General features: G+C 38.4%; 1 protein-coding gene across 6 annotated transcripts in view; it reads left to right on the forward strand.

Annotated features, from left to right (window-relative positions):
- Nucleotides 1-27,887, forward strand: part of lama2 (laminin, alpha 2) — a 181,029-nt gene that overhangs the window by 22,521 nt on the left and 130,621 nt on the right. For all 6 annotated transcript variants that reach the window (XM_056404736.1, XM_056404734.1, XM_056404735.1 and 3 more), the window contains exons 2-5: nucleotides 12,125-12,295; nucleotides 13,987-14,099; nucleotides 26,005-26,056; nucleotides 27,348-27,538. In XM_056404736.1, coding sequence (XP_056260711.1) covers nucleotides 12,125-12,295; nucleotides 13,987-14,099; nucleotides 26,005-26,056; nucleotides 27,348-27,538 — 527 coding nt within the window. The remainder of the gene's footprint in view (nucleotides 1-12,124; nucleotides 12,296-13,986; nucleotides 14,100-26,004; nucleotides 26,057-27,347; nucleotides 27,539-27,887) is intronic.

Here is a 27,887-nt window from a genome sequence, read left to right on the forward strand (position 1 = left end):
TGTTGGAGTTATGCTACAATGCCAAGCTTGACAGTTACTAGAGGAACAGGACTTAGCAAACAGAAAACTGGCAAATGAGGGGTTTGATTGTGAAATAGTTTTTACTAGAAATTGTAAATGCAACATTATGTTGTCAAAGCACTCTACGTTCCTACAGTTTAAGAGCGTAAATGTTATGCTACACTGTAGTCTGCAAAATTAATTTCAGTGCTGAGAGAATCAGTGGGCTTCCTGGGAGACTGGTTTAGATGGAAACCCCCCCACACACCCCTCACCCCCATATGGAGCACAGTGATCACTGTAGCCTGACACACATGGTCAGTTCATTGACATTATATATATGTGTGTGTGCGTGCGTGCGTGCGTGCGTGCATGTGTGTCTCTAAGTAGGGGATTAACTGCCTATAACTTTGTGGTTTTCCTGTTTAGTCTGACTTTATGACTGTCTGGAAGAGGACAGCATTTACAAAGATCAGCCATACACACTCACACACAAACACAAACACAGACAGACACCGAGAAGCACTCACACAAACTTAAGCCCACGTCCCTTCCTCCTCTTCTCTGTGTTAAGTGTGTGGCTGTTTGGAACAGGCCAACATTTGGGTCTTTAATTTCCAGAAAATGGGTGCAGTTGCAAGCAGGAACTCCATGTGCAGAAGAGTGAGGGTGTCATTTTAAATATACAGCACAATAATGTGAAACGTGCAGTAATTGGTAGTATGTACATTCTTACATTGACAGTTGTAATTATAGTAATTATCGTGGCTTAAGTTGAAAACAGTGAAAATCAAATCACAGTTGGTGTTGCTTCTACTTACTTCTATGAGTTAATATTACAATACTAACATAATGATAATGAACAATCGTAGACTGTTTGCTGTTGTCAGTATGTCAGGTTCTGTCTTCATGGCATTATTATTACAGCAATGTAAAAATATCAAATAAGGAGCAGAAATAATATGTGGGAAGGGGAAATAACAGGGAAAAAGGGGAGAACTTGTCATGCTGACGCAAGTCCATGGAACGAAATTTAATTGAAAGTGAGACAAAGGGAGTGAGATGGGGCAGTGTCCTGACCCTTCTGATCTGCTCACCATCTCTTTCCTTTCTTTTACAAGCACTTTTACTGCCTTTATTTTCTTTGTATAATAAGTCATTCAATGCTCTCTTTCAAGGCAGGGTGACTGTCTGCTTGCCTTTTGCTTCATTTCTGAGGGTAACACACAAATACACACTCCAGGGGCAGGAAGTCCTAGTGAGAGCAGGATGTTGACTTAGTATTCATTTCAACTTTCCCTGAAACGCCTGGAGGTCAACAGAAGAGTAGGCAACAGATTTAAAGCTAAAGATACAGGAAAGAACACAAAAGTATAGATTAATTTGCTTTTTCTAACTCTTATTGCACCAGACACGTAATAACAAGAAAAATAAAAATACATATTTATTTACAGCAATGGGTTGGAGGGATAATATTGAGGGAAAAGAGCAGGGGAAGTAAGACAGAGGAAGTTAGACAAAGGCAGACAAAGGCTGATTTTATATCAAAAATTTAGGTTAAACAGAAATTAGCCTGGAAATTAATATATTCATTGTGACACTTATATAAATAAGCTTTTTGGGTACCTTTTTACTATACTTTTTTTGCAGTGCAGTGGTTGTACACATCCTCAAAAAGCACCAATAATAGAGTGCTCTTCATAACAGTGCTCATTATCAATACGGAGGTTACAACTGTAAAAATGCTGTAAAATAGCCATGAATTTAGAGTCAATCCATCCACATCATTTCCTCAGGGTTACACAATATCTCTGAAAATGTTAACACTAGCAGATAAAATCCTTCAACAATATTCAAATAATTTCTGAAGTCCAGCCATGGGTATCAATTAATTGAACTCATTTTCTATGACAAAAAGTCTCGTTAACTCATTTTACATGTGTGCAGCATATAAGCTATAGATTTCAAGGCTAAATGATGCATTGACTAATGACTGCTCACTCTAGTTTGTTCATGTCTTTTTTTCTTGAGCCATGCTAGTGGCAGGGCTCTAGAAATGGCGCTGTTAGCCAGTTGGTCAGTCCACCACTTTGGTCCAGACCAGAGGTTGTGTTCGACTTTCTCGTTGTCCGTCATTTTGACCGACAGGGTCATAAAAATTCTGTCTATATAACCCGTAATTTTCATTTTCATTTTCAGCTGTACTTTGTTTTTAGTGCTAATTAGCAAATGTTAACTGTTACATGTTAAATGTTCTAACACACTAAACTAAGATGGTGAACATGATTAATATATCTACCTGCCTATAACATCAGCATTAGCTTTGTCATTTTTAACTTGTTTGCACTTTGAAATTAGCATTTAGCTCAAAGTTCAACTGTAAGTACAGCCTTACAGAGCTATTAGGAAGGCTGTAGACTATTAATATTGTTGACATATTGTGCCCAAATCATTTCAACTCAATATTTATGATTAAAACAATACCTTTAAACTCTGTTACGCCAAGGAAACAGTAAATACAACGTAACTATAACCAATGTGGATGAATGTTTAAAAATACATAAATAAGTTACAAAGTGTGTAACTCACATGATATTTTGACAAACTGTTTTAATGTGGAAGTTTGCATGAGTACCGAGATAGAGTGACAGAAACATAGAGCCAGTCAATGTCCGGCAAATGTAATTTGCCATCTATTAGGAAAGTCATTCATTTATCCAATGTGTCAGTACAAACTATGTTACCATAGAAACAACACACAGCAACCAGGGAACACTGACAGCCAAGTGTGAGTGTGTTCCAGTGTGTGTGATGTGATTCATATTTGCACTTTTTGAAACCCGTCTTGTGTCGTTGTGTTGAGCAAAATGTTCTAATTGTGTGTGTGTGTGTGTGTGTGTGTGTGTGTGTGTGTGTGTGTGTGTGTGTGTGTGTGCCAATATATAACACCTGCAGCCATGACAGGTCGACAGCCAAGTGTGAGTGTGTTCCAGCGTGTGTGATGTGATTAAGATGAAGGCTGATCACTTGCTGTATTAAAACTTTAATTTGCGATGTTTACAAAGTGATGCCAGTCGTGCCTCGATTAATTTCCCTTTCAATTTATTCAGTTCATTTCAAGAAATGTTTTTTTTTTTTTCAGACTTCAGTCACTGAAAAACTTCTGTCATGACACTTAGTGTGTACCATGAAAGAGTCAGTTCTATTAACCAAGGGATTATTTTTATTATTAACTAATTGTGTTAAAGTTGCATAAATGTGAGGGCTGGTGTCAATTAATATTTAAATCATTTGCAGAGCTAAAACATAATGTTCCAGATGAGGTGCCTATATAGCACCAAATATAACTTGAACATGTTCTCAGTTCAATTCAATTCAATGATAAATGTTACACCTGCAAACTGAGAACAGCCGTATGTGATCAAATTTTATTAAATTTTTTTCTGAAATTTTCCAACTTCAGTGTCTTGATAGAAAAACTTTTGAAACATCACAGTCATGATTTAATTATCTCTGCCTTGCACTAACAAAACAGATTTTTTTTTTTTGTAATTCAATTAATCAACCAGGTAAATTATTTTAGTAAGGTCTTGATCTGTTGTGGTGATGTCATACTTAGTGATCAATGTATTTATTGGAAAGATGGTTTGCTGTACTTTAGTTCTGTGTGCACTATGCTATCTTTGTTTTATCTCAATACCTTGAGTTAATTGTCTTGTTATCTCAAGACAGCAAATTATTTTTGACTTGTTGTTTTACCATCATTGAATTATTTTAGGGAGCCATCATGGCCACCATCAGTTACCAAATTAAGTCCTGGTCTTCAGAAAACATTTTTTATCTTGGTTATCTAATTGTTACAAGAAAATACAGTTGGATCTATCAAGATAACAAGGTAATTATATTCACATTTCAGGCATAGAGGATAAAAATAAAATAGATAAATTAATGAAATTGCAACCTCTGTCAGCTTCCATATATACAGTATGCTTGGCGAAGGTGGCTTAATGTTCTCTTGCTAATATTATCCCCGAATGCAAAACCTTGATTTCTTGATAATTAGACTTTGCGTGTGTTTCTCATACTTTTTTCCCCTGCAAGCTTGTTATTAAGTAGCCAACGTGGCTACCAAAGATTGTTTCCTCTGAAGGAGTAACTACTTTATGTTGGGTGATTGATGATATTTCACTGCGGTCATGATCACAGTCAGACATTGCAGCCAGCCAGTAAGCAAGTAGCAGTGACCTCAGAACAATTTAGGTTATTTTTATTGTCAGTCATTGTCAAGTTTTCTCTGTATCCATGTAACAAGATATAACCACTGTAGATTTGAACTGTATGGGGACGTTTTGAAATTATTTGTCATACGTGCGTTGAGCTCTTCACTCCTTGTGAAATTGTTAAAATCAAATTTCCTGGATTGACACTTGGACATAGACGAGAAATGATATTACAGGTGTGTAGAGCACATCTGAGCTAACAAAGCGGATTAGTTTTCTAGGAGACATCTGTCCCTACAAAGCTGCGGACGTGTCCAGGACTGATTATATTGTTTCTTGGTGTAAAACTGGTTCTGTCAGATGGGATGTAATAGGCTGGAAATTAATTTGAGTGGGGGGTGTGTATGTTTATGTATGTGTGTATGTTTGGCTGGATGGCGAATTAATTGTCCATAACACATTTGTGAATGTATATGTTGTTGTGTGTGTGTCATTATGTTGAATCTGTGTTTCTATACACACACACACACACACACACACACACACACACACACACACACACACTTCTGTATGCACTATAGATTTCTATGGGTTCCATGTTTTTGTGTGTGTGTGTGTGTGTTGGGTGTGAGTATACAGGATTATCACAGTCTCATCCCTCATTCCTCTCCTGGCCCTGACCCTTTTAAACAACACTCTATCTTTCTCTGGGAATCCCTCCATCCATCTCTCACTCTCCATCAATCTTTCTATCTTTCTCTCCATCCATATCTCTCTCTCACCCCCCAACTATTCAGGATGGAGGGAGAGATAGAGAGATACAGAGAGAGATGATCCTGTCTTTTTCAACCTTCTTCTTATTCCATCAAGCATACATCTAGCCTCAAAACTCAACAATAACACATCCATCACACACACACACACACACACACACACACACACACACACACACACACACACACAGCAGGGCAAGCAGTGCAAGCAGTGCAGAGTCATCCTCTACCGTGACAGAAAAAGCAAATAAAGTTTTATTCATAATGTAATAAGAAACTTTTTTATACAATGAAACAAATTTGCTGTCATCCTGAGCTTGTGGAATTACAGTCAGTGTGGACATTTTCCCCTTAAATGTAAAATTTAACTTCCAAATTGATGTCTTATCGCCGTTATTACCACATTGATGGGTAGCATGCTTCAGTATCCTCAATTTGTAAACATTAGATGTGTGTTGATGCATGTTGTATCAGCGGTGTACATGGAAGTGCAGGGTGTCAGAAGTTCACTGTCAGAATATAATAGTTTAACGTTGATTTGGTTTAATTCTTTCTCTCTACAGTTAAGTGTACAGGTATTTTGTAAGGTGGGGAAGGTGCTGAGGGTAAACAGACACTTACCAGGTGAAGTTATGGATTTGATATTAATGAGGATTTGACATGAACACGCAGATGGGGAGATTCATGGGTTAAGTCAATTTTATTTGTGTGAGACAGGGATGATGGGGACAACAGGACAAATATGAGTTTACTTTGACTGGTCTATAAAAACATACATCTCTTATCACAAGTTCCATTTCCAGTATTTGTTTGGTTTTGAAGGAGCTTTCAGGAACATCTCACTCCAGCAGGTGGCGTCTGCTCAGTTGTCAAAGAGATGATTTAGTTTTTATCATGTCACTCCTGTATGGCTTTTCAGTCGTCTAATAACAGGTGGCAATTGAGCGCTGATGAAGACTACAAGATGTGACTGAAAGCTCCAGAAAGACCAGTCAGTCAGTCAGTGAACCATGTGACAAGGTTAAGGTTGAAACTTGAACTTTAATACTAGCAAAACACACGTAGAGTTTATCTTCTATTTAAAAAAGATACAGTATGTTAGTGTATTATCACCTTAAATACATTTCCCAGCCTTATTTGTGATATTGCCTTGTGATCAGTGTTAGGATGTTGAAACGACTCCTTTGGCAATGGCATTACTCAGCTTTCATTGAGTGTACTTATACATTTTGACATCATTATAATTTAGCACCTGTATTGCAGTAAATCCTCAGAGACATCTGGTTAACAGAGCGTAGATGGGGATAGAGAGGCCAACAGACAGACAGACACACTGATAGACAGGTTTCCATGGTTATCAGAGCAGAGAGGAAAGAATGGAAGATGATGAACCTGTGTGTGTGTATGTGTGTGTGTGTGTGTGTGTGTGTGTGTGTGTGTGTGTGTGTGTGTGTGTGTGTGTGTGTGTGTGTGTGTGTGTGCGCCACAGCCTCAGAGCTGTAGGCAGATAGTCATTGTGTCCTTGTCATTCAGTGAATCTGAAATCTGAACCCTGTCTTTAGCCAGTCCTCTCCATTTCTCAGTTGTACCGCTCACTGTATTGTTCAACATAAAAGGCAAGAGAGAAAAATGTTATCAGTAGCCAAAGTCAGAGTCCGACACATTATCAGATTCTACCGAGAAATAATTTAGATGTTTAGCAGAAGTTGCTATGACAGCCAACAGATACACGAAGAACCCATGAAAATCTAAAAAGAAATTGTAGATGCAATGATCTCAGTCTGTTACTGCTCCCTGCATTATTTTGCAAAAGCAGGAGTTAAACATTTTCCAAAGCTGTTCCTCTCTGTGTCATGCTGAAGTGTGAAAATGTGATTGAGATTATAACTTGGCAGCTCTCTTCGGTCCGAGTGAAACGTACTGTGTACTACCTAATTTGAGCTGTATGATGTCTGTATTGAGTAGCCTGGCTCCTGATCTCTATTGCTGCCCACAAATGACTTTTTCTCAGTGATTTAAAGAGGTCTGGTGTTGTTTTCATCAATAGTTGTTTTCTTGGTTGGAGGAACAATCAAGCCAATCAGAGCTTTGTAGGTGGTTTTAAGATTAAAGGGGTCATCTTCCTAAAAATGGTAACCTTGGATTTGATTGATCTAGTTATTCAAGTTTTGTAAGTCATCTTGCAGCAATAACAACTCATACACTGATATATGTCTTAGACTGGCATGACAAATGTTAACTGTTCCTAGCAGCTGCTACACCAGCCTCTGTACAACTCACAATGACGTCAGTTGGATAAAAATGCTTTAGATGGTGAGACCAAAACAAAACTAAGACTCTGAAGCCATGCTACTGGCACTGTGAGACTGTGCTTAGGCAGAGCAGTGATCTGAGGTAATGCTAATGTTTGCATGCTAACGTTCTCACAATGACGGTGCTTACATGCTGATTTTTAGCAGGTATAATGTTCATGATATTTAATATCGTAGTTTAGCATCTTAGCTTGCCAGTATTTGATAATTAGCACGGAACACAAGCACAGCTGAGACCTCATACTCTGAGCAACATGAATGTCTGCAGTTGAGATAGTTGAGATACTACAGTCTTGATGAAAGTGGTGGAGTGACAGACCAACAGACATGGCATCGCTAGAGCCACACTGCTAGTGTGACTAAATACTCCCCCCACCCATACAGAAAAAGGAAAACATGAAGACAATCTCAGACTGAATACTGAAGTGAAATGAAATGATAATTCAGACCATCACATGAGTAGAGCAACCTGGGATGTGTTGACATAGACTGGCATAGTTTGGGTGAATTAGCATTTTATATGCAATATTAAATGATTGTGTGGAGCTGTTCCTTATGGGATTAAGAGAATACAATAGTCTCATGAAAAGAGAGTATGAGTATATGATTATGCAATAATTTTACACCAAACTTCCCGGCTAGCCTGGAAGAGATGGCTCTGAAGCAAACCAGAATATGTGGTTGAACTTGGAACAAATGAAGTTCCCAATTGAATCCCGTGTGATTCTGTAACTCAGACATGCGGAACTGATAGGAAGCTTAAGGTATTAGCTGTCTCAAATCAAGGTAAAATGACACTATTAGAAATTGCACAGTCTCCCACACACATGTGTGTGTGGTTGGAGACTCTTCCAGGTTGTGGATCAAAACCCAGGAATAAGCTGGGTGTTGGCTTGATTTCCTGGCAGAAGTGGGAGGCAGTAGTTATAAACAGTGTGGAGAAGAAGGACCATGAAAAACATGTTCATCAAAGCAACTGTTTTGATCTTGCATTAAAGCCTTGACTAAGATAATTTTTATACTGAAGTCTGGATACCGGATTTCCTGTGTTGGCAACATGTCATCAAGATGGTGCACACTTTGTTTGCTCTTCTGATAGGCGCACGGAGGCATTGGTTTATATGGGTACTATATATGTTATTTTCTTTTAGCGTTGTATCTTTTTCCTATTGTCACTGATCAGATTAGGAATCAAATGTCCCATAATTTACACTTTTGTTTTTGTTTTTCTTTTCCTATTTATAAGAAGATATATTTGTGGTTTTAAGAACCAAAAACCATTATAGTTTTCATTATAGTTTTACATCTCCTCTGTCCTGCTTCTCTCTGGGGCTCTAGCAAGAACAGGTTGTTTTGTGTTGCTCTCAGAGCCTCTCTTCTGATTGGCTGACTTTTTTTTTTATTTTCATTGTATTTATATAGCACCTCAACCTGGTTTATAATAATGATAAAAAAAATCTTACTGGAAATCTCACTTTCCACAATATGGGACCTTTTAATGAACAAAAGAGCTCAGTGAAAAGAGAAGAACATGCTGCATTGACTGGAGTCTTTGAGGGGTTATCCAAATATCAGACTTAAAATCTTGAGGTGTCCCAAAACTGTGCCACAATAAAAGATGGAACTGAAAAGACATTGATACAACATGAATAAAGGTAGCTTTTATTATCCTTGCTATGATCGATCTGAGAAACTGAATGAAGAGTTTCAGTTTGACTTCTTCGTTTCTTCGTACTTTATGACAAGAATTGTCCATTCTTGGTAACCTATGGGAAGTGATGTTTAATTATTAGTTTAATCACTTCACTAACATCCCATGTGTGTTATGTCTCTGGCCACCAGATGATTACTCACTTTTCTTTTAGCTATGGTTTGGTTTATACCAATGAGAAAAAGAAAATGTGGTTAATCTCATTGGTTGCTTGATTTTCTCAAACAGGTACCCATGTCTCTGTCGTTTCATGCTGGGCAGGTAGCCTACTCTTCTTGCTCGTTTATTAACTAAGGGGGTTTTTTGATGAGAATGGTAACACTCAATCAGTAACTGTATAGCCCCTTTTACATTGGTGAAAAAACGCACTAAGACCCCCTAACATTGGGGTTTTTTCTCGTCATTGTTTGAATCTGCGTCTGTGCTCTGTGATGGCGCTGCTCTCAGCAGTTGTGTGTGTCCTCTCGAACAGAAAGGCAAACTCGTCTGGCCGTGTGAAAGGAGTCAATTGCCTTATTAGCAAGTTTACCTGCATTGAAAAAAAAAACCTGCTTATACATGCAGCTAATTCTGGTGTAAAAAGTGTATATGAGTCACAAAATAAAATAATGAGCTAATAGGCTAAAAGCTGCACAGGGCTGCAGAATTGGGTGGTAATTCTTGTTGGTTTCAGCACTTTAAATAAATACTGGCTTCATTGTTAATATGCTTTCTGGAAATGGAAGCAATAATATTAAAGTATTAATACTATAACTCAATGAAAACTCATCTGGGAGTCAAAGTTTTCTGTTACAAAAACTTTGTTATGGAAATGTGTTATGTGTTTGAGTGTGTATATGATATGCTGTTTGTGTGAGAATGTGTACACGTGTTTTTGAGAGAGACTTTGGGTATGTCAGATGTTCTTCACAGTTCATCAGTGTTGACATCTGGCCAAACAGCTGGGCTCATCTGGACACACACACACAGGCACACTCAGACTGTCCACACTTTCTGTCAACAAGTGCTTCTCCTCTGTTTCTCTTATACTTTTTCTCCCCTTTCGTCTCATCTTCCCTTCTGCTTGTCTCCTTTGTGTACAGTTATAGTACATTTATATGTATCTGTGTTTATGTTTATGTTTATGTGTAAGTGCACATGTTGTTTAACTATGTTGACCCGACTTAAACCAGAACTGGGATATATGACGTAACACAGTACATTCATGTGTTTGTCTGTGTGTATTTCCCAGACAGGAAATGTGAACCATGTGTATGTTGAGCGCTGAAGTACTTGAAGTTCTACAAGCTTGTCATTCACTCTGAGACTAATGTGCTTTTCCTATGGGAACAACACAGATGAGTTACGCCTACAAGCTGAATAAAAAACAAAAACAACATTGTGTGCAGTTTCATGGTGCATTTGTGTGGTGATGAAATTTAGACATAAATAATGATCAGTTTGTTTGGAGCTCTCTGGATCCCGAGGTGGCCAGTTCCCTTTATTTCCTCTTTGGGTAACAAAGGCTATTTGGCTTGCTGGCTTTAAGCAGTCACACATTTTAGAGATCGTGCAGTACTGCAGTGTTTTTGATTTGAGCAATATGACACATGACAAAATGATATATATCTTAATTATTTTCTTATCCTCCCTGGCTTACAGGCTGTCTTTAGTCTTCTGCGACAGTAAACCTAATGTCTGAGTTTTGGACTGTTGGTTGGACAAAACAAGCTTTTTTTTTTTCAGTATTTTCTGGCATCTTCATAGACCAAATGATTCATTGATTAAATGAGGCAATAATAATCATTAGTTGCAGCCTTTACAGCTACTTCAGCCACTCAACAAAAGCTTTGCTAGCTGTTTAAATGTTGCAGCAGTTACAAAGCCTATATTATTTTTTTAGGATGGGAAGACGTTCAACCTTTTACTACCTTAGTGATCCCAACAGTGGCTAGAGTACAGTCCGCTCGGTTGTGGTCACATGGCTCCGAGAGTTTTATATAATAGCCTCCTCTTCTCATGGAGATTTTGCGAAGCCCGCCCTTAAGGGGTTTACCAGGGAGGAAACCAAATTCATGCGTGCATTGTATTTACGGCTTCCCAAATTATGGCCTCCCACAATATCCTGGAAAAAATACCTGTGTACTTGGGAGTGTTTTCCATGATGTATGTTCTTTCTGAATTAACTTTCTATGTCTCCAGCAGTGAAAAATATCCATGGATGAGAAATGAAAAAAAATTGCTTGCACAACATAATGTAAATGAACAGTCCTTTGATATAGTAGCATTAGATTGCCCAAAGTCTGCACAGTTGAAAGCTGGCCAAAAATGTTCACTGTGTGCTTCTTTTATCAGAAGATAAAGGGAACATGGCTCTCGCTATCTTTTAGGGGTAAATGATGTTAACTGCATTAGACTTTACCAAAAATACACCCAGATTAACCAACTTGGATTGTAGAAAACACCTGCCCTCCCCCTCATGTTCCAGGCTAATTACTCACAACCTCAGTACAACAGACATACAAGCGTTCGCTGGCTTACTTGGAACAAGGCTACACACAGAAACTGACATAATTTTAATGATTTGATGCACAAAACCTGTTTGAGAGCAGGATGTGCTGGATGTTCCTAATAACCCCCACTGTAGCATTTTGGAAATTGAACACAATTTTTTTTTTTTTTTTTTTCTTGCTTTGAAGAGGGAAGCCAGCCTGACCTCATTTAAAGTGCTCTGAACAGACTTGAAACTGTGATTAGTGATGATCTGACTACACAATTAAGCTTAACTTGGAGCAGTTTCTGTGTGTATGCATATGTCTGTTTTTTTCATGGAGATCTTTGTGATATTTCAGGCATTTAAAAGAATTGTCTGACATCCTTGGAAAATCTTTGTTTGCTGTCAAACTTGCAGCCAGATGAGAAGACTGATATCAACTTCATCTTCTGTATATGTCAAGCATAAACAAGTGTTTTTTTCCTAAACTGTCAGACCTTTTAGCTTTCATTTTGTTTACTCCAAAGAGAGAAGCTGCTGCATCTTTATATCTAGCAGACATTCATACTAATATATACAGCTGTTTATGTTTCATCATCTATTTCTTTTTAAATCCCTGTGTGTTTTCTTCCCAGGACTGTTTCCGGCTGTGTTGAACCTTGCGTCCATGGCAGATATAACAGCTAATGCTACCTGTGGTTCAACGGGTCCAGAGATGTTTTGTAAGCTGGTGGAACATGTACCAGGGCAGCCTGTTAGAAACCCTCAGTGTCGCATCTGCAACCAAAGGAGCACAAAACCATTTGGTAAGAAGGATTCATGCACATCCACACACAAGACTTATAGGCTTAATGATTACAGTAATTAATCATGCTGGATTAGTTAATTAAAGCCCGATTAGCCAGATGTTAACCAATCATTTTGTCTGAAGTGATAATTACCGAATGAACTGACGAATCAATCGCAACATGACAGGATGACAGTGGAAAATTAGCCTGCAATCATAAGTCAAGCAGCCAACTAGTCAGTCAGTCAGTGAGTGAAGTCAGTGATTGAGTAATACCCAAGGATTTTTCATTTTGCACAGAGAAAATACGGTTCTGGGGTGAACAGCCAGACTACTGCTCGCATGACAGACTGGCATTAAACAGGCCCAGGCCTACCTCAGCCCTCAGCCTGTCCATTGGTTTTTTTCAGACATAGAAACATGGCGACATGCTGTGGGGTTAATCTGGTGCGCAGTCTGTTGGTAGTGATGGTAGTGATGTCCCAGGATAACTGTTTAACTGATTCAGTATTAATCGGTCAAAATTGTTATTGTCAGTTAACGGTTAAGTTGTTAATTATAGCGTCCCTAATAATAAGGTGAGCTTTAGGTGTGCTGGTACGTGGTGGTAGACAGAGGCTAACTTTTTTTTCAAGGGCGAAATCGTCATAATCTTTAGCTTGGACCAACAATGCAATATAACTTGGTTGTTTCAGTTTCAAAAGATCAGTGACAGAGCGAAACTCAAATCCTCCTCCAGCCTGTTACACCAACAGACAATTATTCAGATGTGCTCATCAACAAGAGCAGTAAAACACTGGCTCGTCTTTGTGGATACAGAATGGACAAAAACTTTGGTTGGCGTCCGTCATCTGTGCTCACAGCTGTTGCTGGTTGACATGTAAAGCAACATGAAGGAGGAGCTCAGTGATTATCTAGTGTACTGTGGAGTCAGTCTAGCTCTGAATATTGAGAGGACAAAATTTGCCTTATTTTTGGAGCCATTTGATGACTGGGCATTACAAATTTTTATTTCTCACACACTGGGGGAAAGTAGGAAGGGACAGAAAGGAATTTTACCAAAGCACATCTGTAGCTTCTTCATCCTACTAGTGATAGTTACCACTGTTTTAACAAAAATGTCATACATAAGTAGTCTGGTGATTGACAGCTCCCAGTCAAGCTGAAACATCACATCTTAAACATCCAATCAATCCTGCACACACAGCATACATAAAAGCTCTGCATCCTGACCTTTGCCATTTCATAAACTAATAATGTGTTTTATCTGCCTGTTCCATTAAAGCTACTGTGTGGAGTAGTAACAGCTCCCATGAGTTTATTCTGCAAATAGGGTGACATTTTTTCTGATTCAGAAGTAAATAAAACCAACTGAAATGGAAAAGAAAATCTATTATTCTTTCTCTTACAAGTTAGAAAAATGTTCCTTTTGGTATCTGGCCTTGAATGGCTGAAATGCCAGAATTTCAGAGTATGAGTGGAGAGGAACATTTTCCTAGAATAACGCTAGGTTGAAGACTGAAATGATTTTCAGATATTTTGAATTTGAATAGAATAAAATGACTGATATGCTTCTCTCTCTATTTTTCACTCCTGCTCTTTCTCTGTGTGTGTGTGTGTGTGTGTGTGTGTGTGTGTGTGTGTGTGTGTGTGTGTGTGTGTGTGTGTGTGTGTGTGTGTGTGTGTGTGTGTGTGTGTGTACGTGTACAGAGCGTCATCCCATAGAATATGCCATAGATGGGACCAACCGTTGGTGGCAAAGTCCCTCCATCAAGAATGGGATGGAATACCACTTTGTGACAATCACACTGGACTTGAAACAGGTAGACACACACACACACACACACACACACACACACACACACACACACACACACACACACACTACTAGAGAGTAGGGCTGGCCCTGACAGACAAAGATGTTAATCAACAGTATATATATATATATATTTCGTCGATCTGCTGTCCAAAGCACAGGATCATTGACTTGATATTGCCTCTCCATTGTCACTTCGCAATGATCAGTGAGGTCTTGTCCACTCGCCTGTTTTTTCCCAGTCACAATCTTCCCATTTGCTTCTACAGTATATGTTTCTATACTGAGAATAAATTGACCATCAAACTGCTCTGATGCAGTCATCTGCCAGGTGCTTGGCCCATCAAGGTCATCCTGACACTTACTGCCACTATATTGGTTTTCTGTCAGGATGTTGCTTCCACAACCATTGTCTTCCTGGATTTACATTAACACACCATGATAGCTGCATGTTATAAAGACAGCTTTGATTTCAGTGTATATGCAATTAGAGAAATAAGTTGATCATTTAAAGGTGCAGTGTACTGCTCCTTAAAGGATATGTCTTTGTGTTGTCATCCAAATAAATAAGCTACTTAATGTTGTTTCAGCTGTGCTGTTATTAGTTAAACCAAATGTGATATCAATCATTTCATAAGCAATCAATATATCATAAGCATGCGTGTCACTCTTTAAATAATGGGTTTCCATTATTGATTTGGAAAGCTTGGCACTGAGGGGCTGTGTACTGGTGTGGGATGATTTAGGGCATCTAGTGTAGTTTAGAAGTGTGATTAAACAGATTAGACTGTCTGATTATGATTATATACAGACGGGTGACAAATTAAAGGAAACCAACATAAAGTGTCTTAATAAGGTGTTGGGCCTCAATGTGCCACTAGAACAGCTTTAATGCTCATTGGCATTGTTTCTACAAGTCTCTGGACTCCACTGGAGGGATGAACAACATTTCTCAAAAAGGGACAGAAGAATAAGAGAAAACACATGTAAATTTTAACTAATGAAAAAATGGATATATGGTTATATTTAATGGATAATAAGATTGCTATGTTAATAAGGGACTTTGGGGTTAATAAGGCACAAGGGATTGTGAAGAAAAAATATTTGGAAAACTTTGCTTTTACTTTTACAAGTCTGAAACAGTTAACATCTATTTTTGTCATTTAATCTGTATTAAAAACTTAAACACACAGTTAAAGTTGTAATATGTAACTTTTCAACTTTAAAATGTATAAAAATGACCTAACCTATGTTATATATTTTGTCGAGCCTTGTACTTACATTATCCCAAATGTTTCCAGCTACTTTCAAACTGAGAGAAATCTGTGATTTTAATCAGGGTAATGGTTTGTTTCATTTGGTCGCCTGTCAATAACGTCATATCCCCTTTGCACATGTGTCAGTGTTGTGGTTGCCTGCCAGAAGCATTTCAGCTTTTTATCCAGTTTTAAGCCTAATTTTTACCATACATTTTTTAGATCTTGGTCATTTTCAACTAACCGGAAGAAAGACTTTAGTCATTGGTTGTCTGAACATTAAATTATCAGAGAAACAAGCTGAGAAAATCATAGCGGCAGCTCTGCGCTTCCAAACAGCGCCGGTGAAACAGATTTTTAACATGAAACTGTTTTATTCAGTGTTTATACTGGTTATAGTACCTGGTCCGTTTGTTTTCGAAGAGGAGACAACAACTCCTATGATCTCACGCTCCTTTATGACGTCACCAAACAGCTTTTTTTGTTGTTGTTTTAATTGAGAGACCCCTTGCAGCAGGGGTTACACACTGTGCATTTAAAACATATACAGCTCATTGGCGATTCGAGAGCTGTTCGTACAAAACAGAGTTACATTTGCTGCAGTCAGTGCAGTAAACAAAACATGTCTATCTTTGAGATTTGAATACTAAAGTGAATGTTTGATTATTTCAGGCCAGCCTCCTATCATTCATATGGAACTGAATTGAATTTAGAGGCAGAAAGAGAGAATGGAAAAAACAGTAAGGAACAACCCTGAGGTGAACTTTATTTCTTTTTTACCAACCATCTCAGAGAATGTAATTATATCTCTGGACAGGAGGTAGAGCAGCAGCCATCTTAACATGTTAATGACTTCAGGCTCATCAATCACACCTTTCACCACTGTGGTGTGGCTGCTGAATATCTATACACTCCTAAATGGACGCATGCATGCATGCACGCACGCACACACATGTTCTCACACCTGTCACTGGGGTGGCACGGTGAATGAGTGCATATGCCAGGTTATGCACTCACATGCACACTCACTTTTGACGTGTGCAGCAGGTGACTGACATGTATGTGTACACACACACACACACACACACACACACACACACACACACACACACACACACACACACACAAAATTCCTGCTCTTATGTACTTTCATAGAGAAATTTTCATAGAGATGCAAAGTGAAATGAATGACAAAATGATTACAGCTGAATAAGAAAAAAAACTGTGTAATCATCCATTTAGTCCATTTGTCACAGGCAGGCTCTTTAAAAGACACTTAATACCAGTTTACATTTTCTCAATGGCCACCAACTGACCCGACGCAGCTCTAACCGTCATCTTCAAATAATGGCTATGTTTGATGTATTCATAGTTGTATTATGTATATGTTTTATCTTACGACAAAAGCTCTCCATCTGACAATAAAGTAGCAATTGTTAAGGTTTTCATTTGACTAAATGCTCTTCTGTTATTATATTTATTTATATTTATATTATACATATTTCCCGTTTCGCCCATGAATAATATAAAAGACCAAAGAAATGATCATCAGGATTAAGATTAGTGAAGTGATTAAACTTTTTTCTCTTAAAACCAGTGACCCATTTGAATGGGAGATGAGGATGTCACTTACATTACATACCTGGGAGTGAAACCAGCAACCTGGATGTGAAGGGCTGAGTACATTTTAAAAACATATTGAGCAAGAATTGACACTGGTTCCTTCCATTTTTAAAAGGACAGTTCTTTTACTACCATTAACCATACCATAATTCTTTTCTCTATTCAGTGAAGAAACATGTGTTTAGTATAGCTAAAATAAATGTGTAGGATGCATTTGAATATGTCAAACACGGCCGTTATAAGATGACAGCTGTTAGAACTGAGTCAGCTCAGTAGGTGGTCGTTGAGAAATAAGTACTGTGGTATTCAAATGCTTATATTTAGCCTCGCTAAATATACATTTATAGCCATAATTACATATAACAGATCAATTTTCTATCAGCATTTTTGTCAGTTAGTTTTAGTAGTTAGTTTTTTCATTTTTTATTTATTTTATTGTTTGTCTTAATTGCACTTTGCAGTTTGATGAACGCTGTGTTTTATGTAAGAAAATTACACCTCAGGGGGGCACCCTGATTCTGGAATGGTTAAGAGCCAGAAACATTACTGCTCAAAAAAAGAGAAATAAAGATCACACTGAATGTTAGGACAACTAAAAACTTAGAGGACTCATCAGTGTTTAAGTGTTAATGAGTGTTTGGTTATGTTTGTCAAAAATTTAAGAAATTCTGCAAAACTTCAAAGTTAAGGAAAGAACGTGGTGAAGGTTCGGGTTAGGCAACTTAAATATGTGGTAAAGATTGGGATAATGGTTAATAATTCATATAATTCGGATGTGCTAAATGCCTGTCCATTACTTCTACCTCCACAGTTGCCGCAGGTGAAGCACACTACTTCACACACATATGGAATCATCCAATATGGACATCATTCCTAAAGATACTGGGCTGATTTGGTTTTACCATTTTTTTTTTTTTTTTTTTGTCAGAAATAACAAATTGTGCCGTGCCATTTGCAGTGGGACTTTTTTTTTCCAGTGTGTATATATACACCATATCATGACTGATCATTAAATTATTGACGTTTGACAGGTTGTGACCTCTATACTGCTGTCTCCCTGAAATGTGCTTAGACCACAATTCAATTCACACCCATTCATTCATTCATTATCCATACTGCTTATCCTTATAGGGTCACTTGAAAATTGTAAAATTCAAATGTTTTTAATTTATCAAATATTTGGACATGAGACCGCCCTCACAACCAGTTTCAGTTGGAAGACCTTTCCAGTAACCCTCTGTTTATTACTTCAGTCAATTTTGTATTTCAAATAATTGTAGATTGACCTCACAGCTGATTTGGAGTGATTGACTGTATTCTCACTACCATTAAAGTCTGTGTGTGTTTGTGTGAACATGTGCACGCCTCAGTGTTTTGTGTGTATATATGCGTGTGTGAGACTCGATCAGTCCAACAGAAAGCTATTTACCCTCCAGTGCGCTGAATTTCCCTCGTGACCACAGTCATCTCACTCGGAAAATGACAGTGGGCTTGCGTGTTTGTGTGTGTGTGTGGTTATCGCCTGTGACATCACCACCCTCATTTCCTCTCTTGTTATTGCTGAGCCTCTCTGGACGGAAAGACTAAATAATGAGAGAGAGTGGGAGCTGAGGGTCCATGTGTGCTACTGTGTGTTTGTGAGAGAGACGGTTGATGTCTGTGTATGTTTTTGATCATTTTTAGATGATTTCTTGAATTCTAATTGTGCTTGCAGATGCGTCTGACTTTACAGTGCACTAAAAGTCCTCTGAAGAGACCTGTTGTTCAGCATATCAAAGTTTTCCTGCCATGTGTCTCCAATCTAGGAAGTCGAGCGTGGCTGTAGGCTTAGGCATTACAATGCATATAGATTAAGTAAATGTATTAGAACTGTTTTATCATCAGGGGTTAAAATTGCCTCGCCATGGCAACTCTCTTTTATCAGCTTCAGACAGGATTTCAGTTAAATTACAGTTATTATGGAAATGCAGCGCCCAGTTTGATTGTTGGACAGTTTGATGGACATGGTCAAATCATTCACTGGCTCTGCTATCTGCAGGCAGGAGGAGAACCTGGCAGAGCGATCAGGGGCCTGCAAGAGGCTGTCAATCAAAGTGCTCTCATGACCCACAGCTCCTAAATGCCTCAATATACAGGCACACATGCATACAACAATTACCATAAATGCATGCATGTCACATGCAAAATTGCTGCTTTGAATTCCACAATAACTTGTTTACATGCAGTTGGAAATTATTTTTTTAATGGTACATGTACCCAGACTGTTTTAATCAAAACATTCAGATCAGAGATCAAAATGAGTTAATCCAACCAGAGAGAGAATTATTCTGTGCATGTTCACGAAATGCATTTGGGAAGAATGTAGCCAGACAACATAGAGCACTGTGGAAAATGATAATCCTGAGTGTAAACAGAGATAACTGACCTCATTGTCACCAGTTCTGAGCAGTCAATTAGAGAAAGTTTTTAAAGATACCACAGGAAGTCATATGGGGTAGTTCACGGGTCCTGTTAAACCTCTGTGGTCTGTTGCATGATTTGAGAGATTTCTGTCATGCTCTGTTGCATGGCTTCATAATTTAAAAAAATCAATGCTTGTGTTTGTGAGTTTTTTTTTCTCTTTGTTGCTACAGTCCTTCATTGTTGTTTGTTTGACTTGCTCTTTCATTATGAGCTTCAGCCATTCAACCAACAAAAAACACCTGCAGTGAGTTTTACAATGCAAACATCATTAAAAAGCCACTGTCAAGCACACAAGTGTTGGACATGAACACACAGAGAGCAATGATACTGATGATTAAGGATGGGTACAGAAATCTGGTATTAAACGGGCCCCAGTGCTACATTATTAAAGACCGTTGCATCGGCTCTGCTCTCTGTGCTGGAGAAATTAAGAAAATAGATTTCCTATTTATTGTTTCATGAGTTATCTTGCACATCTTATCTCACCAGCTCAGTTTCTGATTAACACATTTGTTTATGATACATTTATGCCACTCTCAATCCACAAGAGCGCTCTGTGTGTGTGTGTGTGTGTGTGTGTGTGTGTGTGTGTGTGTGTGTGTGTGTGTGTGCGCGCGCAGGTGGGTGTGTGTGTGTGTGTGTGTGTGTGTGTGTGTGTGTGTGTGTGTGTGTGTGTGTGTGTGTGTGTGTGTGTGCGCGCGCAGGTGGGTGGGGTCAGCTCTCTGACATGCTGCAGCAAACACAGAGATCCTGCTATGTGACAGTGGCAGCCCGAACTAAACATTCAAAAGCGTGGTTACGCTCGTAGCCACGAGTGCAACAAGTGTTGAGCATGGAAGGGCAGAAACACGCACAATTCTGTCGAAACATCTAGGGAAAGTCCATCACATACAAGCAGACAAAGGCACGGTTTTCAACTGACTAGCTCGTAGTTCATCAACCCATACAAATATGGGTTAATGACTAACACTGACCATTAGTGTTGCTGTTTGCTACTGTTTTGCTACATATAAAAAAATAAAGCAGTGTTAATTCTGAAATCTTTATTCATAGCAGAGAGAAGGTAAATGAAACATCTGCTGTACCCGATGAAACTTTGTTGGTGTAATGTATGACAGGAGCTCGGGCCAAAGCAAAAATGTGAGAGCGATTGCAGCATCTGGTGTTTTGTGCAGACGAAAGCCTATTTAAAAAGCTTAAGGCCAAATTACAACCAAGTCTGCGAGCAAGAGTGTTAGTGTGTGTATGTGTTATATTTGTGTGTGCAAGTGTGTTTTGGGCAGTTCATACACAGAAGCAGACTTGGAAGAGAATGGATTTCAATTGGGTTTTACACACCAGGCCATTTCTCAGCTTTATCCAGAGGCTGTTGTCGGTATATTCTGCAGCCTCTCCGCTGTTTAAGCCAATGTGAACTTGAAATATTTTTTTTATATTTCATATTACTTTTTTTCTGCAATTCGGTCAAACATTGAACTCTATTCTAATGTGTTTGCTGCAGCGCTGTCAAGATACAGTCATTCAAAATCTCTCTCCAAATTGTTTTTAGTGGCAGCTCGGTGGAAAAGCAGAACGATCTTGCGATGAGATGACGGTGCGGCTCCAGTGAATATCTTCTGCTTGTTTGCCTGCACTAAGTTTGGCAGTCAGGGATGCTGGATGATTCAAACTTATTTCGAACTGGGCCAAAAGCTATTTTATTAGTCTAGTGAGATGTTAACACATTTTCATTTGAAGTGGCAGTAAATTTTAACGAGTCTGCATACCAGTTCTGTTGCTCTGTTACTCCACTTGAGCATCTGCATGTCTCTGTGTGTTTTTTTACGTCCATGGTCAAAACACAAAAGAATTGATTTTTATAAAAAAAAAATTTGTCATTGTTTTTCATTCTTTGTCTTTTTTTTTTGTTTTGTTTTAAAAAAAAAAAAAAAAAAAAAAAAAATCTTATTCCACTTTGTTTCTGTTCAGTGTTTCTGCTTTTGTGTGCAAATCCAGCCGTAATTGGCTGGAGTGCTAACTGGAATTGGAGTTCTGTGCCAGTTTATCTGGCCAGGGAGATTTTAACACGTTTCCATGTGAATGGCCTGTAAACACCAGCTGTTCAGTAAAACCGCTGTCACTGTGTGTCCAAATCACGCTAAGACAAAATGGATTCTTCACAGTCCATTTAATTGTAGGCAACCCAACCATACTGGACACAGGGTTTAAATGGACTGATTGAGCATTAAAATAAACATTTTAAGTGCTCATTTGGCTGTTATGCTCAGATATCTGCCAACAACCGTTCCCTGGCATGTCATGACCATTTCCTGTCAAAAATGTAAGATGGCTGCAATGAAACGCTTGAGAACCCTGTGGAAATGAACATTGATTTGTATTGTTTTGAGTGTTAAAATCACTTGAGATGTAAAAATGGGAGACAGTTTTGCAGCCTTTGTAGACTTTGATCATTTGCCTCCACTACTGTGCAATCTCAACACCCCAGTCTGAAGTTATGTGAAATGTAAAAACAAGCAAATTGAGTCATTAGTTTATTTTAGATTCAGAGGCTTATTCATCAGTGCAAAAACAGTGCAATTAGGAGACTATGTCATTTCATCTGGGGATAAATGAGTCACTGATTGTTTCACTCTTTAACGACTCCAACTAAACTTTTTTTAGAGCTTGCCGATCTTCTGTGTGTTTTTCTTTGAGATGAAACCAGTGTTCTACAGACATAAATTAATGTTTTGATAATCAAGGCAGTAATGTTTTTTCCTATGTAGAGAGAGGACTCCTTTGCATACAGCCAGTCAAATGATTTCAGTTTACAATACACTCTATTTGCAACTTCAGTAGTAATATTACTGCTCTGTCATAGGCTGATAGTGGCTCTGACAGCCAGACAGCAGCAGCACAGTCTCTTAACCGCAACTCAAATGAGCTTTCCAGCTAATGCCTCCTCCTTATCATGCGTCTTGTCCAGCCCCTTGGCTTTCTGAACAGTTGCTACCAAATAAGGCTCCACTGTGGAGTAATGCCCTGTCAACATCAGTTTGCATCCTAGTCGGCTAATTAGCTGGTCACCTGTAGCACACCAAACAGCTTAAAAAGGTGTGTGCATATAAGTTTAGATGCCTAATGGTGTGGTCCTTGTTCTTCAGTACCACTGCTAACACAACGCCATCAGTGAATCAGCTATCAGTTATGATTATTATTTTATTTTGATTATTATTATGATGATTATTATTTTTGTTTCCCTTTCTTTGTTTATTTGTTAGTCAGGGACCTATACAAACATGTTCAGTTAGACGCTCGAAGGCTGAAGGAGCATTTATGAAATATCGCCAAAGAAAACTTATTCTAATTCCTCTTAATAATAAATCAAATATTTTAATAATTATTTTTTTTCAAATCACTTGGATACCATTTTAACAATTTGCAATTCAAACCATCCTCTAAGGTAGATGAACCAAAAATTGGACTTAAATGTCTCGGCTCTTACTGTGCAAATTCACTTTCACTGAGAGATCTCACATTTTTTATTCATTTGTTTGGGGGTGGCTTCATTATCCAGTGACATAACGTTTTGTTTGCCTTATTCTAACTTACATCAACGAGGTCTCAAATTTAACCCGATGAAACTTGCAGACACCCTGTTAGTTTGAGCTTAAAGTTTAAGATCAAAATTGCCAAACCAGGCTGCAAAACTAAAAAATAAATAATAAAAACTCTGTATGAAAGGAGAATCTGGCCAATTAAATTTTGTACCCAAGGCTGATGTGATGTGTTCATGACGTGAACTCACCATAAACTTACCTATCTGACATCAAATGTCATGAATGCAAGATAAACATTTATTTACCAGCCGTGTGATTCCTGCCAGGACAGTTACTGGTGTGTTTATTTGTTGATGCTGTGTTGAGCTTTAGAGGCAAAAAAATCTCTCGTCTGATCCACATCTGATCAAAACATAGAATATGACACACTGTAGCCCCACACACACACACACACACACACACACACACACACACACACACACACACACACACACACACACACACACACACACACTGCATTAGTTAGCTGTGTTCATCTATGTTTAGCTGCTGGAGCTGCCTAGCTGTCCCAAAGCTGTCACCATATTACAAGCTACCGCTGAGAGCTCTCTTACACACACATATACACACACACACTCGCACACAACATTCACACACCCTCCCATCCTCGGTGTGAATACAGGTAACAGTAACTCTTTGTAGGGGGTTTGAATGACTGCTATAAGGTTACCCTGAGATACACTCTCTCACACTCACAAACACACACACATGGTAGCTTTCTCCCCATTCTAATTGCTGCAATGTGACACTGCTTCCCACATCATGAGGAGAGAAAAGAGAGATCCTCACAGAGAGAAGGGATGGGGTGAAAAACGGGGTGGTGAAGAGAGACAAGGAGTCAACATTTGACCTACATCCAGTGTTTTTGTCTGTCTATACTGAAGGAAAGTCAGTCTAAACAAAGATTGTGTTTTAATAAAAGACAAATAGAAGCATGCAGATAAAAATCAAATAATAAACACATTGTATGCAGCCCTCACATGTTGATTTATTTACTTAATAGGATGTAAACAAGTCTTTTGAGATTCCTCCCCTAAAGGTCCATCTACTTGCTTTGTTGAAAAGTGCCAAAAAAGACACAGCACGATACTGATGTGACCATAGATCAGAAAATGTGATTGTACAGATGTTGACAGTGTGTGTGAACTGAATTTAGGGTGGCTTACCCCCTCGCTTCACTCCTGATATTATTACTTACAGTGTAATCCTAGATTTTTTTCTCAAAAGGTCCAATAAAAGGAGGTGACAACAAGCACAAGTTCATCCTTTATCACATCCTTTTCTTAAGTTGATAACAATTATTGCTATAATAATGGATTGACACTTACCATTCCAATGGAAAAAGAAAGTGTAGTCTCTGAAGCCAAACTTGTTTTGGCACGTACAGTTGTGTTCAAAATAATAGCAGTTCCACATCACTAGCAAGATAAATCACTGTTTTTGTTAGAATTTCAACTTCTTCACTGCAAGTAAGTTTCTAGAAGGTTTAGTAAAGGTATAGAAAACCAACAGACCCAACAGGCATGACGTTTATGCTGCTGATCCTGTGAAACTGAATCATTTACTGAAAGGGGCGTGTTCAAAAAAATAGCAGTGCCGAGTTCAATTAGTGAGGTCATTGATTATGTGAAAAAAATAGGTGTTAAACAGGTGGCCCTTATTTAAGGATCAAGGCAACTGACGCTGCATATGCTGACTGTGCATTTGTCCTTGAAAAACAGAGTAAAATGGGTCGTTCAAGACACTGTTCAGAAGAAGAGCGTTCTTTGATTAAGAAATTAATAAAAGAGGGGAAAACCTATAAAGAAGTGCAGAAAATGATAGGCTGCTCAGCCAAAATTATATCAAACGCTTTAAAATGGCATCCAAAACCAGAAAGGCGAGGAAGAAACCAAAATGGCAAAGGCTCGGCCAATGATCCGCTCCAGGAGGATCAAAGAAGATCTAAGATTGCCTGTGAGTACTGTAACAATCTGACGACGTCTATGTGAAACCAAGATACCAGCAAGAAGCCCCCACAAAGTCCCATTGTTAAAAAAAAATACATGTGCTGAAGCGGTTATAATTTGCCTAAGAACACATTGACTGGCCTAAAAAGAAATGGCGTAATATTTTGTGGACTGATGAGAGTAAGATTGTTCTTTTTAGGTAAACAGTAGTAAACAGTGAAGACGATGAAGCATGGTGGTGCAAGCATCATGATATGGGGATGTTTCTCGTACTATGGTCCTATTTATCGCATACCAGGGATCATGGATCAGTTTGAGTACATCAGAATACTGGAAGAAGTCATGTTGCCGTATGCTGAAGAGGAAATGCCCTTGAAATGGGTGTTTCAACAAGACAATGACCCCAAACACACCAGCTAGCGAGCAAAATCATGGTTCCAGACAAACAGAATTCAAGTAATGGAGTGGCCAGCACAATTCCCGGACCTTAATCTCATAGAAAACTTGTGGGCTGACATAAAAAATGCTGTTCATGAGGCAAAACCAAGAAATGCAGAGGAATTGTGGAACGTAGTACAATTGTCCTGGGCTGCAATACCTGTTGACCGGTGCCAGAAGTTGGTCGACTCCATGTACCACAGATGTGAAGCAGTTATCAGAAACCGTGTTTATGCAACTAAATATTTGTTTATGATTCTCAGGAAAGTTGAATCTTCAAGCATTTCTTAGTTTATACAGTACATTTTTGAGTTTGTAAAGAAAGATGTCAACACTGCTATTTTTTTGAACATTATATTTCTTGACTTTCTGTAAAATATTATCAAATTCAATTACTTTTTCCAATTTTCTTGCTTTGAAATAGAATGTGCAGTATCCCCAATGCATTTGTGTTCATTAAAATACAATTTATTTGAAGAATTTTGAGGTTTACTCACCTTTTTAAACACACTGCTATTATTATGAACAAAGCTGTACCTGAATAATGTTTTTAATTAATTGTGTCGTATCTCTCTGTTTTTTAGGTTTTCCAGGTCGCATATATGATCATAAAGGCGGCCAACTCACCTCGCCCCGGTAAGAACTCTGCTTCATGATTTGTATTTAGACAGCGACACACTGTTTCAGGTGTTAACATTGCTGCTTTGATTATACAATGAAACAATGACTGTGTGATTAAAGTGCAAACTACAGCCTTATTTTCAGCCCATGTCTTAGGAACAGTTGAATATAGTAATTATAGCTATTTGAGCAAATTGTTGTCCCACAGAGAATCCGCAATTAATTTGAATGATTAAGACTCCATTCAGTAAAATGCTTTTTCCTCCAGTCAGATAAACTCTTGATATGCAGATGTTTGAAGTTTACAGGCATTTTGCAGGCGTGTAGGTGCACACGCATTCCATTAAAGCTTGAAGATGCTTTGAGATTTGTACTGGAAGCAGTTGCAAAATTGTGGAAATTGTACTGAACTGAAGTTCAATGGAAGGCGTTACAATTAAGAAAAAGGATGTGATGTCACAAAATATCAGAGTAGTTACATTCTCATGTCACTGATAAACAAGGTATCACCTGTGAATGAACAACATCAGCAGTAATTTTACACTACACATAGCGCTACACATTAGCCTCAGACAGCTAGTATAATGGCTTGCTTGGTTAGCTGCAAATTGATCTTATCTCCATGTTTGTTCAGGATCCATGTTTTTGGCAAATTTAGTCTGATGGTCTCTTGGCAGGAAAACTCATAAACTGAAACTAAATCAGGTTGATTATGCAAAGATTTGTTCATAGAAATGGACAAAATAGGTAATTACACAAAAAAAACATAAAACTCTTGACTGTTGATAAGAAGACAACAATAAAACAACATGAAACCACTTGAGAGCTATTGTTTGGTTTACACATGCCTTAGCAAAATTTGAAAATGTTACAAACTTTACTGTCACAGAGTCAATGTTAATGGCACCTGAAGGAACACATGATGTTTCAATGTTCAGTTAAAATACATGAAGATTTTACACATCAGTTAATGTTAATGTTAAGCTTATTTATTGAAAAAAATAAAGTGGCACATCTTGGTAGTTGCATAGTGCTGGTGGCAGCTCATATGTAGTGTCAGCTAATGTGCTTATTTACTGGACTCCCTTCACTCTGCATTCAACCACTCCGGGAGTTGGAATATCATATCAGGTTATTGAGAAACATGTGGGATTGAATGTTCTGTCAATTTCTATGTATTTTAAGTAGGATGATCTAAACACAGGCTTGGATGTCCATCATTATTTTTATTGATCTTTTCCCCCCTCCACATCACACATTTAAAGCTTTTCATCATTATTTTCCTCACTGATATTTCTGCCTGCAGGTAACTGGGTCTTAGAGCATTCAATAGACGGTGTGACCTTTGAACCGTGGCAGTACTACGCCATCACGGACACAGAGTGCCTGACACGATTCAACATTAATCCACGGACAGGACCTCCATCTTACACCAGAGATGATGAAGTTATCTGCACGTCCTATTATTCAAAGATTCACCCTCTGGAGAACGGAGAGGTAACAGCTGTAGCCATAGAAATTATTACACTGCCACTGGAATCGGCAGCTGAGTGGGGTTTGGATTTGGGTTGATTTGGATGGTGCCTGTGGGGTTGGGTCGACTCAGGCTGGAATGTTTGGTCAAGTTTTGTTTGGGTGGATTAAGGCTGGGAAAAGTTTGATTGCACTTGGTACAGATTTTACCTATGTGATGGGCTTTGGGCTTTTCTGATATTTTTTCTTCCTTTTTAGTTTGTGTTTTCAACTTTTAAGCACAAAGATGTACCGCAGTTACACCGAGCCCGACGCATTTTTGAATCAAATGTGTCTGTGGCGAAGCATCGTTGTTTGACCACTGCCTGAAAAA

This window comes from Seriola aureovittata, chromosome 19 (genome assembly GCF_021018895.1).
Source record: "Seriola aureovittata isolate HTS-2021-v1 ecotype China chromosome 19, ASM2101889v1, whole genome shotgun sequence".
NCBI lineage: Eukaryota > Metazoa > Chordata > Actinopteri > Carangiformes > Carangidae > Seriola > Seriola aureovittata.